At 35.9% G+C, this 16,025-nt stretch overlaps 1 protein-coding gene across 3 annotated transcripts in view; it reads left to right on the forward strand.

Annotated features, from left to right (window-relative positions):
* LOC593338 (transient receptor potential cation channel subfamily A member 1 homolog) overlaps positions 1 to 16,025 on the forward strand; it is a 48,825-nt gene that overhangs the window by 28,447 nt on the left and 4,353 nt on the right. For 2 of the 3 annotated variants that reach the window (XM_030995239.1, XM_030995238.1), the window contains exons 8-24: positions 268 to 451; positions 1,050 to 1,157; positions 1,843 to 1,931; positions 2,449 to 2,595; positions 3,234 to 3,345; positions 3,877 to 4,013; positions 4,989 to 5,110; positions 5,553 to 5,684; positions 6,618 to 6,632; positions 9,880 to 10,010; positions 10,659 to 10,976; positions 11,309 to 11,461; positions 12,260 to 12,368; positions 12,766 to 12,857; positions 13,599 to 13,817; positions 14,799 to 14,867; positions 15,442 to 15,630. In XM_030995239.1, the coding sequence (XP_030851099.1) occupies positions 268 to 451; positions 1,050 to 1,157; positions 1,843 to 1,931; positions 2,449 to 2,595; positions 3,234 to 3,345; positions 3,877 to 4,013; positions 4,989 to 5,110; positions 5,553 to 5,684; positions 6,618 to 6,632; positions 9,880 to 10,010; positions 10,659 to 10,976; positions 11,309 to 11,461; positions 12,260 to 12,368; positions 12,766 to 12,857; positions 13,599 to 13,817; positions 14,799 to 14,867; positions 15,442 to 15,630 (2,326 nt within the window). The remainder of the gene's footprint in view (positions 1 to 267; positions 452 to 1,049; positions 1,158 to 1,842; positions 1,932 to 2,448; positions 2,596 to 3,233; positions 3,346 to 3,876; positions 4,014 to 4,988; positions 5,111 to 5,552; positions 5,685 to 6,617; positions 6,633 to 9,879; positions 10,011 to 10,658; positions 10,977 to 11,308; positions 11,462 to 12,259; positions 12,369 to 12,765; positions 12,858 to 13,598; positions 13,818 to 14,798; positions 14,868 to 15,441; positions 15,631 to 16,025) is intronic. The other variant, XM_030995240.1, reaches the window with a different exon arrangement.

Consider the following 16,025-nt stretch of genomic DNA (forward strand, 5'->3'; position numbering starts at 1 on the left):
AGTCCCACTGCATTACTTATAGCGACTTGTGACCCCTATATAGCAAACAATACCTAATCATGGTTTATTTGTGAGTACAACTATATCTCTCTTTCTGACTGTTTCTGTTTATTTTCTTTTATGATAATGTAAATTTGTTTGCCCACGATTCATATTCATATATCTCTTTGAAATTACTATTGTTGCCCAAAAATTGATTGATAGTTAGTATCATCATTAATGTTTTAACTATTTTAATTCTCTTTTTTTAATGATATAAAACATCAGAGGTGCAAGAATCGAAGCCAAGGACAAGGACAACTTCACTCCGCTCCTGATCGCAGCCAGTTCTGGGCACAGTGCTACCATCAAGGTCTTGCTGGGCAAGAAAGCTAACATTGCAGCCATAGACAAGCACGACAAGACAGCCTTCTTCTGGGCTGCCGAGGAAAACAAGCCTGAGGCGCTCCAGGTATAGTCAATAAAGTTAGGTTCATATGATTGTCCATAAACTTGTAGAGGGGGGGGGGGGGGGGGGGGCCTCCCCCAGGCTACATAGGGTTAAGTTAAATGCCATTTATATCAATTCAATTCACATGTGCATATATATCAGGAGAATAATGACCACCTCCAAAATAATAAGATTTGATAAAATAGCGACCTAATTTCCCATTTATTCCCAGAACAAAAAATTAGATTACTCCAATGATAATAATATGTCATGATTTGCTCTTGCTTTTTTTTCCAATGAATTGCAGGTTTCAAGCTGAATGATCAAAAATGATGTTGAAAAGAACAGTATTGGTAGTATTGATATCAACAGTACATAAATATGGGCAATTTCATTCAACATTAGTAATAATTATTGTTGTAGTACATAGAGTGTGTAGTGATGGTAGAAAAAGTTGCATTATTAAATGATTCACCAGCAGACCTTCTCATGCAATGCGAAGAGGCCTGGTGGTATTTATCACATTAAAATCTTTATATTTACTTCACATGTTATGTTTTCCTTTTGACTGACCAAGTTGCAAGTACGATATAATTGTTTATAATGTTCCTTTCTGTAGGCTCTGCTGGAACATCGGATGGCTTCAAAAATTCTTGAATACAGTGATCGCTATGACAACACAGCGCTTCACATTGCTGCAGAGAATGGATATCTGGGAATTGTTAGGGTAGGTCAAAGTTCACTTCTGTTCATAATTAGAGTTTCATTTCGTACGAACTGAATATCAATATGCATGATAGTGATATCTGTCTCCCCTTTCTCTCTCTCTGTCTCTCTCTTGCTATTTAGTAGCTTTTGTATTTCCTTTGCATGGAAAAATATATTATATATTATACAGGAGCTGAGAAAGAGCTCTGATGCCAGAAACATTGAAATTCTCACACTTTCATCGATTCTACAAAAGCTTCACAATAATGTCACATATAAAAAAAAATGTAATTTTGAAACTCATCATCTGTATTGTTTCTTTTTTTTCCTTCGTAATTTTGATGTTTCAAAGAAATATGATAATTTCAGAATGAGAATTAGAATTTTAGATTTGTATAGCGCACATATCAGCCTATAATGGCACCCAAGGCGCACAAAAATCAATAAATTACAAGATACACATGTAATACAAAAGTTAGCAAAACTGGGCAAAATGACAAGGTCGGGTACAGTAAAATCAGATACAATCCGACAGATATCAAAATGAGACACAGCAATCAGAAAGATACAAAGATGAGATACATTGTCAATTTTAAGTTATCCATTGTAAGTTTTGTGTTAGTTTTGTTTTGTTTTGCTTACTAAACCTATTATTAATGTAATAAGGATAGATGTGCTATGTTTGATTGATTTTGCCATTACAGATTCTGTTAAACAATGGAGCAGCCTTAGATTGGAAGAATGAGGATGAGGAAACGCCAATCCATGTTGCAGCTGCTAATGGTCATACAGCGTAAGTTAAGATTATGATAAAGCAATTAGTTCCGCAATGTGTGTAGTATACATGTACTTCAGAAAGAGTTGCTCGGCACTTCAGAAATGATTAACCCTGTTTTGCCACAGAGTTTTTTAACAATAGTCAAGTATCTGTTTGATATTTTAGTGATCCTGCTACATTTACTCTTGGCTTTATTTTGCCAGAGATTAGGATTAGGGTCTGGTTTGCAATGCTGTGAAGTGGTTGAGGGCTAGGTATAGTGAGCGATCCAGTGTTGAAGTTAGAAGTTGTTTTATGGGGATGTTGACCACTGAGTATTTGTCACCACAAAGTGAACTTCACCCCAAAAACAGAGTAGGGAAAAAAAAATCTGTTAATGTTTTTTCTACTGTTAATGTGACCAATAACTAATGATCCTTATATGTATATTATTACCACAAGTGATATAAATGTCATCATGTGCAATGTTCTAACTCTAAAATCATTTATTAGCATCGCTATCATACTTTTACCATGACCATTATGATTGCAGGATCGTATTGGAGTTTGTCAAGAGAGACGAGTCGACTATCAACGATGAAGATGAGAATTCCAACACACCTCTTCACCAGGCTGCCATGGCAGGGCATGCTAAGACAGTCAGGGCTCTCATTGAAGCAGGTGCTGATATTGAATCCAGGTAGGATCTACCTCTCGCAAGGTCTTTATTTATTAGTAGGCAAGTCAAAGTGATGTCTTATACATTACCAAGTAGAGTCAAACCTGCTTTAGTGACCACCTGTCTACAAGGACCACATTTTTTGTTTCCCTTGAAAATAGTTTCTCATTGAAACATGTACTAAAGGAACCTGTCTACAAAGACCACCTGTCTACAAAGGCCACGTTTTGTGTTTCCCTTGGGCGGTCGCTATAGACAGGTGACTTTGACTGGTATTACCGAATTGCATTATGAAATTATGTACAGGCTATTAAGACAGTAGGGGTTCTCATTGATGCAGGCACTGATATTGAATTCAGGTAGGGTTTTCCTCTTGCAGGTAATACATTAGTGTACTATTCATGCGATGCATCGCTGTAGTACTTTAACTGGAAGTACATTTAGTTCACTAAATAACAGTTGATTAATGCATTAAAAGATATGATGTGCTTCAGATTGGGCATACATGTACCGTACATTCATTTTTTGACCTACATATCCATGTATGTGCTTTTCATCATACATAATTTTGGATTGGTTTAGCTACGGATGCATGTTGCGCACGCACTTAGCGATAGTGAGACCTTTGCTAAGGTAATTGTTTTGTTATTGCATTACAGGAACCAGCAGCTCTGGACTCCTTTGGACTGTGCAGCCCATAAGGGATGGGTGAAAACTGCCTATGCACTGCTAGAAAATGACAGTACTGTAGATCCAACAGATAAAGCCAAGGTAATGATCTTGTATTTCAAAAATATTATTGATAACGATAATATAGATTTTTTATTAGGGCACTTTCTGACAGAATATGTCACTCAAGGCATTTCAATAATCAGTAAATTTGATACACTATGCATGTAGGTCATACAATACAGTTACATTCATAGTTTTAGGAATAAAATCACAAAAAATGTACATGTTATACAACATATACAAAACTCAGTTAGTGTAGCTCGAGGTAAACAGAATTTATAATGTTTCTGATTCTACAAGGTAGCTTGTTCCACAGAAGTGGTCCTACAAAAGAGAACATATTAGTTCCAGTCACAGATAAATGTTAATTCATTTATTATTTTTGTTTGTTTAGAAAAGCTATTATGTTTCTTATCCTATACTTTGAGCGATATTTCAATGCATTGATCCATTTTTTTTTTAACCAGAGCTATTGACTTTTTCCACTACTGCTCTTATGGAGTTTTGTAGAGCTTGATCGCTAAGCTCTCCTGTGTATATTTTTCTTTTTTTAACTTATCTTTTTACTAGGTAACCCCACTGCATCTTGCAGCAGTCAGTGGTCACGTTGACATGGTCAAGCTGCTATTAGAATGGAAGGCTGATCTCTCTTTGGTCAACACTGACCAGAAGAACTGCTTGGACTTGGCTATTGAGAGTGGCCATGAGTAAGTGTTCCTTCTACTCTCTCCAAGTGTGGATCCAGGGGGTTCATAAAACTTGTCATCTGTGACAAATGATAGTTTTTGTTATAAGCTACTGAAATCCTTGCTTCTAATTGGTTATCAGGAGATTTGTCACAGATTTTTGTCATTTGTCATCGAAAAAAAGGCTATGTGAAACAGGCCCCAGGACTTTTTAAAGTGGTAGGGGAAGGGGGCACAGTGCAAAAAGTTATAACAGCAACCAGAATTAAAGGTAATACAAAGTTTTGGGAAATTTTGAAAATGGCCGGATAACGATTCTTTAAAATGTTGATATATTCGGATGCTCCTGAGGATGTATTAGAAGCACTAGAAAAATTAGCCCCTAAAACACTTCTGCCTTCGAGAAAAATTGAATATAAAAATTTACCGGTGCTCCCGGTAAATTTTGATAAATTTCAAATAGCTTATACGGCCATCCAAAGTTTTGGCTGCGACCATGAAAATCTCAGAATATGCAGTTGTGATATATAGTTTCCAAAAGGGAATAGTAAATCGTTCGATTTTAGTCAAGAAACATTATTTAAACCTAAATTAATTTCTTGACCTTGAGAGGGAGCTATGCAACATAAAGACTTTATTATTTAAAATTTCATCACTTTCAACTCGATTTCAACCGCGACTACAATCACTGAATATTGTGGGATCGCATATGCTTCCAATATGTTCATTTGAACCAAATTCATGACCCCAAACCAAAACTTTGTATTACCTTTAACATAAAGGTTCATCACATTTTCAGGTCAATTTCCTTTTTGTCCTTTATTTGACTGTGTTTATGTGTTTGTTTCTTTGTGTATTCCTTTCTATTTTATGAAAGGTACATCATTCTGTATTTTGCATGTTTTTTTTCTCACTGGAATGTGGAAAATATATACCGGTAATTGAAATTAAATTGAATTAAACTGGACGATGTAAATTTTTGTTTTCTGTTTGCAGGGATGTTGCTATGGCGATCATCTCTCATTCAAAGTGGAAAGATGCTTTGAATTCTGAGAGTATCGATGCCGTTACCATGGAAAGGACCACACCAATGAGAAAACTCATCAAGAAAATGCCTGGTAAGATACTTATATAGCATGAATATTTAATAGAGTACAGTAGCTCCCATGTGAATACAACTTTAACATTTTGTATAGTAGCTTCCACACCCATTCGAAAATCATTTTTAAAAAGGCCTTGAAAATATTTTCATGGCATGATTGTTTATTACAGTCTTACTTTTCCACAGGAATATTAATTCCAAGGAGTAATAGAAAATGTCGACATAAAGAGGTATAATGCTTTAATACAGCGATAAATTATGATTTGTTTTTCATGTGATGGAGTTAGAAAACAAAAGTCAGCAGCTATCTGGAGTTTATGATATAGAAGAAGCATTGTTGATACTAGGGCCAGTAATTGTCAGCAATGCAATGCTACATATTGATTATTCTACAGATGAACTAGTTTGTATCTCAATATTTTACCTTGATATAATGAAACATTTTTGCACCTTTTCAGAGGTGGCGGCGAAGGTATTCAACAACTGTATGATTGAGAACGACAAACCCCGGGAACACAGGGACTACTGCATCACGGTTGATTACGAGCTCCTGGATGACATGTTCTCCAGATGGGGTGAAGATACCTCAGGTGAGACAGATTACTCTCATAATAGAGGGGTCAGTGACACAAAGACTTAATTCCATTTTGGCCAACTAGACAAATACTAGGTATCTGTACATCAAAGTATTTAATTTGTATTCATTTATGAATAGACGGTGCATTCTATGATAGACAGGTGAAAGTATGCTTTTCAAGAGGGCAAACAATAGGTATTCGTGAAGCACCACCATCACTCTGGCAGTGATTTTTCTAAAATGCACAAAGTGTGACTTATCCTTGTTGAAAAGATCTGAGGATCTTGGGGTCATTTGTACAAGTGTTATTTTCCAAATGGTCAATTTATCATCATTTTAGGCAGAAGAATGCCTATAGAGAGATTAAAGTGGAAGTCCAACTTGACATTCGTTTGATTGAAATTAGCTCTGTAGTCGCCAGCCCCCAGCCCTCAAAGAGTTTAAGCAGAAATGAGAATTCAATGTTGCTCCGATTGGCTTGATTCTCAATAATATTTCAAAATGGTTGTATACTAGTTGCATCACCTTATGATGTCTGCAGCATGTATAAATTATTCTCTTCGTGATTTCTCTTTTATTATCCTCTTCATGATTTTTCTTATATTATTCTGCAATGAAAAGGGAATGCTGCCTGTACCTTGTAATATGATATGCATGGGAACAAGAAAAGGATATATTGTGCATTAAAAGCTGAACCTATTGTATTTTCCTTCCTTTGCATTATTTAAAGTTCAAATTGACATTTATTTTTTTCGCTGATTAAAAAAAAAAATTAAACAGCTCACAAAATAATTATGCATGAATATGGAGATGGATTATAAAGGCAAGAACATAATTGGTGTTGCTAATGGATATAATTTTGTAAGCTATATATTTTCATCCATTTTTTATTAAATCTTTTCTCTATAAAAATGCTAAATTACCTAAATGCTTTCAAAAAATTAAGGTCACTTTGGTAAAGGTAAGATCTTGTGTTTGAGACATGTGCTGCTTAATAATGAAGAGTTAAATGTTATCTTAATATCTGCTTAACATTCTCATATTGTATTGTCACTTTAAATCATTTCTTGTAGACAGTGTGCACTTACACTCCATTAATTATGTGTCATTGTAACACAGTGAAACTTGTTTATTAAAGGTACTATGTCCCATTTGCAGCCAACATCAAATTCTGTAGAAATTTCCAGGAATTATGAATATGTCACGTATGTCCTATCTGTGAAATGTAAGACTTAGCAGTGTCCTATTATTCAAATTGTGCAAGGAATCCTGTTTACGTAGACTTCACTGTCAGACACTATTGAGTGACTGACTGACTTTTTTTTCTTTGCTACCAACATACATAAAATGAGCTGTAACAGGTACATGATCATTTGTCTACATCAATAACCCACTACTTATAATGGCCAAAATAAACAGATTGAATCTTTGCGCAGCACAAAAAGTACAACCATTCGGTACTATTAAAATGGATTGCAGTCACTCAAGTCGATTCAATAACTAATGGTTGTTATTTTCCCACTAAAACACATTTTCAAGCCCTTTCATTTTGAGGGAAGTTCTAAATTGTATTATCTTTCAAATGCCGTTCGAATTTAACCTTTTCGTTTTTTGGGCCTGCAAATGGGACATTCCGGTAGTATACCCTGTGACTTTTGCTTAAATTCCACTATATCAGAGATATATTAAAACAAAGGATCTTGTTACTCGGAAGCTATCCAAAGTAACCAAGTTTAATGTAAAGTTAAATTTCAAAACAGATTGATTATTTGGCAATTATAAGTCAACTTGGAATGTTCTGATATGATTTTTGATATGACTTTTAAATATAGATTTCATCCCATCCTTTACACCCCCCCCCCCATTTAGCTGTTCACCTGTTGCTTCTGCATACAAGGCACTAAGTTGTGATGTTTATTCATTAACTTTTTTTAAATAAATAATGAAATTAGCATGGTAGAAATTTTTAGTCAAGTTAATTTGAGCATTTTTATCTTTATTTGCTGAGTGCTGTGTGAACTAGTAACTGTTCTTTTAATTGTAACTGTCTCTTGTGCAATGTGTCTAGATAAGCTTAAATTTAGTAAATTTATGTTAATTTATTTTGAATATGATTTGTGTAGATATAGATGTGCATGTATAATCATATATTAACCCCTAGTAAGTTAAAATGTTTATATGTGCACAACAATGTATGCACAATTACGTAATGTTCTGATGTACATGTGATATCACAATCACAATCTTTCTCAGTCTTAAAGATACTTAGTAACATTGTGATGGTTGATTTCACAAATCGGTTGAATCAGGATGCAAAGCACGTAAAATTATGTTTGTATGTATGGATTATCCAACTACGATGCCCCAAATCCGAAATTAATTCACGCAATATGAAGATTTTAAACAAAGTTCTACGGGTTTTCGAACGGGCGTCGATGTGTGGCGCTTCTGAATCGAAATTCTCCCAAACATTTTTTAATTTTCCCAACCGTTTTTCCATGAAAAAAAGACATAAAAACAGGCCATAAAAAATCTGTCAACACTTAAATGTCTGGAATGGAATGTAGAGCCATTTTATTGCTTTGTGAGATTTCCTTTCACGTAAAATGTAATTAAATTGTAATAATATAGTTGGGAGAATTAAGGAATCGATCGGATCACTTTTTCCCAATTTGTACCATGAATAATGGTCCGTTTTCGCTCAAATTTTCACATTATCTTTAATTGTAATTCTAGCATTGAAGTCACTACCTTAGCACCACTATCTCTCATCTGAACAATGTTACAAAGTCCCTTTAATGGGCCATACATACTTGTCATTGTTGCAATAAACATGTATAGTATTATTAAGATTTCTGTTTTACTTAAAACAAATGGCAATTTTATATAAACAATGAATCTTTTTAACTCACTTGCATATAGACACAACATTTGTTCAGTTTAAATATCTTTTAATGAATTTTCAATGTGATTTCATGCCATGTACTTTTTACTGTGTAAATTGAACAACTCCAGCTCTTACATGTAGCTGCATTTTCGATGATTTTTATCCCAATAAACCAACACAATACAATATAATTATACCCCTGCCATGTACATTATGCAAGCAATGTAAAAAGAAAATCATATTCAAAAAGGAATATTCATAAAAATTATTTAAATCTATTAGAATTATGTTAATTCTGTACTTAAATCTAAGATCTGGATAAATATCTTGATAGCAGACAGGCAATAGGCTTGTAAACGTCATGGGATTTCTGACTAACCTAAAGGTTTATAATCATGATTGCAGCATGAGCTACAGGTATATGTAAATCCAGGATTTTGTTTAGAATCTGAGACAAAGATACCCAATCCCTTTAACCTAACCCTATTTAGCCCGGGCTATTTTGAAACTGCATAGCCCGGGGGGGGGGGGGGGCTTCTAAGGCCCCCCCCCCCCTATGATCTCGGCCGTGAAACGCCCGATCGCCGCGAAAATTTGCATACATGTTAAGTGAAGTGTATAGAATACTATGGTAATTTCAATTTTTTTGAAAAATTCACTCATTTGCATATTTATGGTAATTTATGCAAATAAGGTCATTAAATTCACATTTTTGCCCATAAATCAGACATTATTCATATTTACATATAAGCATTCTTTCTCACTACATATATTTGTTAGACCATTTGGAATAATAATACAACACAAAAATTTGAAAAACCAGGGTTATTCCTTATGTTATCTATTGTTTTGATAATTTCTTATGTATTTCTTTGTTTTTTTAACTTATGTATTTTATTGTTTTTGTTGTTTTATTTCATTTCCAACTATAACTCAACTATTTTGACCCCAAAATAAACACCTAAAATCTAAACAAGACCAAATAACCAATGTTTTACCTCTTTATTTGAAAAATGAGATTTCCATATGTTTTGTACACAAATCACAAAAATGAGCGATTTTCGGGCTGACATGCGAAGACAAAAGGACACGTGCCTTTGTAATGGTAGGTCCGATTTTCGAAAAATTTCTTTCAAAAGTTGCGCAAGACTCGAAAGAAAAAAGTCACAAAATTTCAGTGCAAGATTTTCTTGCATTAAAAAATTATCGCGAAAAATGTCGAGGGGGGGGCTTCTCAAGCCCCCCCCCCCCCCCGGGCTAAATAGGGTTAAATCGATATTAAAATAATTGTTATTTGTATTGTTGACTTGAATCCAAACAGACAACTTATCTGATAATGGGTCAGAAGGTTCAGACTCGCCATTCCAAGACAATGGCCAACTAAGGGACAGTGCAACACCATACACCACCCGTGCTGAAACCATAAGAAAAAACCACCCTCTTGTCATAATGGTAAGTTCCATCCTATAGTACCTTGAATAAGAAGATTGGGTTTTCCCATTGGAGATGTAGGGGTTGGATCCATCTCAAGGGGCAAGTTTATTTTGAAAGAGGATACATCTTTAAAGATAGTCCAGAGGGTAGAAATAGAAATATCCGGGAGAGCATGGATTCGGATATGAGCAGTATAAATATTTATAATTATTATTATATACGTAATAATAAGAGAAATCTAGAAATAACATGCTTTAGTGACCCACATTGAATGAAATGTGAAGAGAGTGTTGCATGTTTGAGTAGTCCCCTAGTTTCTCATTAACAAACGTCATATGTGGTGAGCATTATTAAATCCATGAAAACTTGGAATAAGTATGAAATCCAAGTTCACCGATCCTTCTCCAAGGACTGTCTAAGATGTCCTACTTGCCTTGGAATACTATTTCTAGAGATTGCAGTAATGTAGAGGGACCTACAGGAAGGAGTTCATGATACAATGAATCCTGCATATAAAGACCTCTCAGGGGAGACAAGGGGAGCAGTCTTTATAGGCAGGTGGTGTTTATTACTGGGCTCCTTGTGCAAGAGGGCCATGGTCTTTCTCTACAGGTGGTCACTAAAGCCTGTTTCACTGTATCTTCATTTTTGTTCTTCCTTTTATAGGTGAGATCCAAACGTGAGCAGTTGCTAGGACACCCCCTGGTGACGAGTCTCCTCAACCACAAGTGGAGCAACTACGGTCGGTTCTTCTACTACTCCTCCCTCCTCTTCTACCTCTGTTTCCTGACCTTCTTCACCGGCTACCTGGTGGTCAACCCTCCACCGTTCTACTACAACATCACGGCGGACGCCAAGGTCGTCTTCAACTTTGATGGAGAGGTGCGCTGGATGGAGTCGTACAGCAATGCAACGTTCTTCGTCTTTGGGGAGATTGGTCACTGGCTCATCATAGCACTTGCTGGGATAAATCTACTGAGAGAGGTAAGTCTAATTCAAGGTGATCTCACATTTGCTCCAGAGACAATTTGCCACAGGTTTCATCTCGCCAAAGATATAGAGTTGGGTTTTAGTTTAGATTTGGGATAAACTTCTCAGTGGCTGGCACCACATTAACAATCCATTTTAAATCCTCGCAGTCATAACATGTTAATGAGGATTTTTGTACAATATCTGAGATTTTGAAAGTCCGTATAATTATATAGTAAACGTAAATAAATACAATGATGATAAATATTCAACATAATTGTGATCTAATTTGGATGTTATTATTTTGCTTACACTTGTCCTTGCCTGTTGTGACGTTTTTATTCCAGGTTGTTCAGATCTATCATCAGAAATTGAACTACCTGGGCTTTGAGAACCTGCTGGAATGGTGCGTCTACGGTCTGGCTATTCTCTTCGTAGCACCTGTCAGTCCATACTTGTACCCTTACGGAGATGGCGCGGGCGAAATAAGGGTTAGAGAGGCAAGTATTCCACCATTCCTTCTACTCCTATTAAAGCCCCACTGCACTACTTATAGCTCCTTGCGCCCTCTATATAACAAACAATGCCTAATCGGTGACCATTGGTCCCCCATGATCCTTTTTTTCTTATGTTAATTTAGAGCTGATTTGATGAGATAACCACCTGTCAGTGACCTTGCAGAGAGGTCTAATCCCTCCTTCGTTGAGCAAAAACTTGCACTGTCACCTAAAATGCCAGCATATGCAGTTAGCAATCATCTCGAAGGCATTTCACGTTACCCTTTCCATGCAATGGGCAGCAAATCCAGCCCATTCCCCCCCCCCCCAAATGAAAACATTGTTCAGCTATATGTTTTTAGCTACGAATTGCTACACATACTTCCCAAAACAGAAATAAATACCTATGTTGTAAAGTTCTCTTCCCTCATTGGAGATATTTCATGACCAAAACAAAACAAATTAACGAATCATCACAGGTCAAATATTAGCTGTCTAAAGTTCACTTATGATAAAAAATTGAAAAATTGTGACAGCATAGAAAGGACAAGAAAAAAAATTAAAATTACCCCAAATGGCCAAGAGCAGTAGATTGGTGTCGGTCTTCTCGGTGTGACAGGGGTATCAAGATGCCATTGCTGTGAACTGAAAGCTTGCATACATTCACGAGCCAATGAAAGGATTATGATATATTTAGTATGGGATCGCAATGAAATATTAGTCCCCCCCCCCCCCCCCCCCCTCTCCCAGATGATTTGAATCTTGAAACTGTTTTTATTATTTCATGATTTTACCACACAGGCATGGCAGTGGCAGTGTGGTGCTGCAGGTATCTTCCTAGCTTGGATCAACCTTATTCTCTTCATCAGAAAGTTTCCTCAGCTCGGCATCTACGTTGTCATGTTTACAGGTGAATTTCTATCTAGAACTCATCGTTGTCATTGATAGTGACTAGCCCTTAATAGTTTCTTTGATCAAAAATCAAATTACCCACAGCTTAATTTGAATTCAAAGAAATAAAGATGATGGGTTTATAAATGATTGTTTTTCCTTTTTGAGAAAAAAAATTGATGTTATAGAGGGGGATTTCCCTTGGAACAAAAATAATAATGGACTGAATTCCCACAGCATAATAATGATCAAATTCTGATAAGCTTTGTGGTCTAGTGTACCCTTTACTCAAATGATAATGATAGGAATTGAAATTGTCACTGAAATTCATGCAGGTGTTCAGTATTAACATTGATATGAGCTTTTATTTAATTTTAATGAATTTTTACCCTGATTTTTTATCTTGATCATTTCAGATATCTTGAAGACCTTTGCCAACTTTGTGGTTTTGTTCATCCTCTTCATCATTGCCTTTGCACTGGCCTTCTACGCTCTCCTTATGAATCAGGTATGTCATTCCATAGAGGTGTTGTGGTCTAGTGGATAAGTCGTCAGACTGTGGCGGGGGTGGAGAATGTGCATACATTGTGTGCGGGCAAGCCTAAATCCGATGACCGAGTTAATAATATATCTGTAAAGCGCTTAGAGACATCGTCGAATTAAGCCCTAGATAAACATGGAATATTGTTTTTATTATTATTATATTATCATTGACACCGTATATATTTGTTTCACTTTATATACTCCATACAATAAAAAGATAATCTTCAATTTTAAATGGGGTCACCGCAGTAGAATATGAGACAGACTAGCTCGGACTTGCCGTGCAGTAGAATTTATTGCGCATGCGCTAATAAGCGACCATACAGAGAGGCAAGGAAAGCACAGAAGTGTTTATGGTGTTAATAAGATGATGAAGCGGATCTTAATCAAATGATTGGTTGAGAGCGTACACGTGACCAGGCATTTATTTTGCCTAACACGTAACATTTATAAAAGAAATGAAACATCACCTTATCAAACAAATGATACACATCATTTTGTTCGGGCATTAGTAAAATAACCCACACTCGTTATCTTTGAAACAGTTCAAACACCCTCAGTCCAAACACCTATCGCCTCAGGCATGTTAGACTGTTCCAAAGGTACCTTGTGTGGGTAATTCTTATTAATGCCCTCACTGCTGTGTATTATTTGTATACTATTACTGGGATAATACATCCTCTTTGTTTGATTTCTTTGTTTGCAGTCTCCATTCAACCGTGTAGAGTACTCCCTGGTAAAGACCTTCGTCATGATGATCGGTGAGTTTGAGTTTGATTCCATCTTCCACACCCAAGACTATCTGACCGAGGTTGATCTGACCAATCAGGAGGACTTCGTTGGCCACGTCTACTACCAGGAGATCACCTACATCATCTTCGTGGTCTTCGTGGTCATCATGTCAATCATCATCATGAACTTACTGGTGAGTCCCACGTGTAGAGATCTGTGTTGGTGGAGAGTATCTATTTAGAGTCAATCATGTGGCAGCATTGGCTTACATGTTTGTGTACAGATCAGTAATTAAAATTCTGATGTCAGTGCTATCTTGGTCATGAATCCATTGGCCCGAATTCACAGAGGAGGTTTGTCGACAAACCTAGGTTACGATGCATTTCAGACCAAGGTTCAGACAATTCTTGGTCTGAAACACACTTGAATTCAGGCCATTTTCTACGGGAACCAGGTGGCCCTCGTATAAAGTCTAAGGGAATACGAGAAATCAGTAATTAATTGGTTATAAGTCAACACTTAATTATGCACAACATCAAGATGCATGCAAGGATGAATATAACCCCCTCCCCCAATCCACTATGAATCGATTCACAAATATTTGGGATTTATGACGTCACTTTGAATTAATAGACCTGTTGTCTAATCATGCATGCTTCTTGAACAAATCCAAAAGCTGGTCAGAGAATTGCCAGACATAGCAACAGTCAGTGTATGCAAAGTGGATTCCAACTATAGAGATGCTATTATGCATAGCAGGTGAATGGGGTTGTATGTTAAACCAGGGGTTCTGGAGAGAGAGAGACACACACATTTATTATTTGTGCATTCTCTTAATATTATTGATACACGATAAGGGGATGCAATCTACAAGCCCAGCTTTTCAGCAGTCCTCTCCATGACCAACCTGTTTTCAATGCCTGTTGTACACTGTAGAACGATTACAATTACAATTACAATTATAAATTGTTAAGTTTCATTGTTTCACTATGTACAATGTAATCCCATGTATTTTATTTTATTTTATTGGAAATAAATAAAATGCAAATGATATTATTGAAATGCACTTTATTTCTGCACTATGAATATTCCTGTGGGAATATATAGATACAGCATAGGGTAGTGTATATTGGATCTTTTCATTATTCTTTTGTTTCTTTTCATTCTCTCCCAGGTTGGTCTGGCAGTAGATGACATCAAGGAGGTTCAGGAACAAGCCAAATTACAGAGACTTGCTATGCAGGTAAGAGAGTTATAATGATTATTGAATTTCAACCTAGTTTATCCAGCTATATCAGTACCGGCACCAATCCGGAGATGGCGGATATGCTCAAATCCAGCAATTCGGTAAAGTCATTGCATGTGATGATATCTGTATGTGTTGCCTAGATTGTTTAAAATACGCTCTCATATTTTATGATTTATATTGTAGTTGAAATGGAATTCAAAAGAAAAAAAATGAAAGAAGTAGTAGTACTACTACCCTTCACACTTAGAAATAAGTCTTATAAATTAAGAGAGTACTGTACTACTTTGACTATGTTTCTTTTTTGTGGCAGAAGTCATTTGCGAAACATAAGACTCTGACATTTATATACCAGTAAATTACGAACTACATTGTTAACATAGACAAATAACCATTAGTTAATCGCTAAAGTTTTAAGTGAGTGCAATACTTTTTCTCTTAGAAGATTGTACCTGGAAATAATTAGTAAGACAATAAAAAAAGTATTAACTTTAATTGCAACTATACATGCACTTAATGATATTTATCCTGATAACTTTATGATTGTAAACCTTTCAATGTCATTTCCTAGGTTGATCTGGCCATGGATGTACAAGAAGCCTTACCGTCCTTTATCTGGAGGCGTTACATCATCAAGACAAAGAGAATCTACCCCAATCGATTTGCTACCAGTATGTTCAGCAGAATCTATGCTTCATTGAGGGGAGATTATGACTTTGTTCTCACTGAAGCTATCGAAACTGCTCTAAACCCAGAAAAGGTAGGTCACTATTAAAGCAGAACCCTTGCTGCCATTACTATTATCATTGTTTATTTTATATAATCTGCACAAATTTGCTATCCAATTATTTTATTATTACTGATATTTTATCTAAGTTATTCCACAATGTAAATCAATCTTCATTAATTTACACTTGCCACTCTCCACCCAGGTGTAGTAAATGGGTACCCGATAGGAATTTATATTTTTAATGCTTTGAGTGTCTTGGCTAAATCCAGGGTACTACTAGTCCTTGGTAGGTGTCTTGAGAATCCCCTGGGATTGATATGTGCCCAACATAAATGTATCTATGTGATAATTAATTATTGCTAAATAAAAGGGAAAGTTATAACTTTTTTTTGCCTCTGAAGATTTTGTACTAACTAAAGTTTTAA

Source organism: Strongylocentrotus purpuratus, unplaced genomic scaffold (assembly GCF_000002235.5).
Source record: "Strongylocentrotus purpuratus isolate Spur 01 unplaced genomic scaffold, Spur_5.0 spur5_scaffold_21, whole genome shotgun sequence".
Taxonomy (NCBI): domain Eukaryota; kingdom Metazoa; phylum Echinodermata; class Echinoidea; order Camarodonta; family Strongylocentrotidae; genus Strongylocentrotus; species Strongylocentrotus purpuratus.